The following is a 1,648-nucleotide window of genomic DNA, read 5'->3' on the forward strand; positions in this document are numbered from 1 at the left end:
TAACTGCTTAAAGATAGAACCATCAATAGATTGAGAACTAAACATAATACAGAAGTCAACATTTAACTACATAAAAGGCAAATCATCACCAGATAGATCATAAATCACACATAATGACAGGGATACAGATCCAAATTAAGACACAACCATACTCGTTAAGCAAGTGTATAGTAGCGATCGCGGTAATCCTCACGATCTGGATTAACTAGTACGATGGCATAGAGGGCATAGATTATCCCAGGAAGATAACCCAGTAGAGTCAACAACAAGCAGACAAAGAACTCCGCCTGCAATAACAATAAACATATCTCAGTTAACATTTCACAAACATAATGAATTACACAGAAGGGGGGTTTGGGTAGTGGGATTTACCGTGCAGCAACCGTACCGGAGACAAACTCCGAGAGGTGGAAGGAGAAGAGCAAATAGGATTTCGCACAGGAGAGCACAACCTGATGTCATTATTGTTCTTGATCTCAGGCAGCTGATGAAATTTTCGATTCCGATCAACGTGAGATTTGTCCGATTGCAAAAAATGGAACTTCCGGCTGAATTTTGAAAGGATATATCAAAATCATACACGCAAAACACGTTTCAGAACTCTTACCATTTTTTATTAAGAAACTCTTATCACTTTGTCAATCGCATTTTTGGTCCATCGTTTATAGCTACTTTTCGGTTTTTGTCTCTATAATTGATGGTCTAAATTTCATGCTTTTCAAGTCCAAAGTGCTCACTTTTACCCGGGACTGTTTGTTAATTACTGAATAATTTGGTGTAAAATGGTTAAATGGTTAGAATGATACTTAATCAAAATGATTAAGAGGCATTCATGATATAGTGTAAAATGAAATATAATTGTTTGGTAATTGTATACAATGAAATTAGAGATCTTAATGGTTAAGAAGATCAATGATACGAAACCATTCAGAGGGTTTTAGAAACCATTAAGAGGTAGACTTTTTTTTGCCAAACAAGATTCACCTTTTAACGATTCAGAGATTGTCTCTTAATAGAACTATTAATATGTAAACAAACAACCCCTTAATACCATTAAAGGAGACTTCAAACAACCTCTTAATAGTTTCATTAACAGGTTAATCTTATTTGACAAAAAAAAATCTATCTTTTAATGATTTTAAAACCATCTAAATGATTTTGTATCATGAGTCTTCATTAATCATTCAGAACCCTAATTTCGTTATAAACAATTATATTTTATTTTGCACTATATTATGAGAGTTTTTCCTAATTATTCTGACCACTTAATCATTTTACATCAAATTATTCAGCAACTGCCAGACAGCCCATTCGTTAAGTCATTCATTTATCCCTCATTTTTCTATCTTTTTTTTTGTCTCAATTTATTTTTCTTTTAAAAAATTTAAGACATATTATTATTATTATTTTATATTTATAAAATGAAGTGTGAATTACATTTTTAGTCTCTTGTTTACGGTTGTTTCTTTTTTGGTCCTTAAAAAAATATACTCATCTTTTATGGCTAACACCCTTAAAAGAAAATTTTAAAATGGACCCAAACGTTATAAATCGCAAACTATAAGGTTATAATTCATAATTAATTTTTAAAATGGACTTAATATGTTATCACACATAAACTATAAGGACTAAACATGCAATTTACTCT

General features: G+C 31.4%; 1 protein-coding gene across 1 annotated transcript; it reads right to left on the reverse strand.

The window, feature by feature from the left end:
- LOC112507074 (UPF0057 membrane protein At2g24040-like) lies at positions 1 to 637 on the reverse strand. The gene is made up of 2 exons (XM_025111483.1): positions 373 to 637; positions 1 to 287 (listed from the first exon to the last, which is right to left on the reverse strand). Exons 1-2 carry the CDS (start codon positions 460 to 462, stop codon positions 156 to 158), a joined length of 222 nt encoding a protein of 73 aa, XP_024967251.1. The 5' UTR covers positions 463 to 637; the 3' UTR covers positions 1 to 155.
- Between the last annotated feature and the right edge of the window lie 1,011 nt (positions 638 to 1,648).

This window comes from Cynara cardunculus, assembly GCF_001531365.2.
Source record: "Cynara cardunculus var. scolymus isolate 2C chromosome LG 2, CcrdV1, whole genome shotgun sequence".
NCBI classification, from domain to species: Eukaryota; Viridiplantae; Streptophyta; class Magnoliopsida; order Asterales; family Asteraceae; genus Cynara; species Cynara cardunculus.

What these genes read in the sequence shown, in the direction of transcription:
- LOC112507074 (XM_025111483.1), bottom strand. Translation starts at nt 462, where the DNA reads ATGACATCAGGTTGTGCTCTCCTGTGCGAAATCCTATTTGCTCTTCTC. An exon ending in TCCGGTACGGTTGCTGCACG is followed by an intron (nt 288 to 372) that starts GTAAATCCCACT and finishes TTGTTATTGCAG; the next exon opens with GCGGAGTTCTTTGTCTGCTT.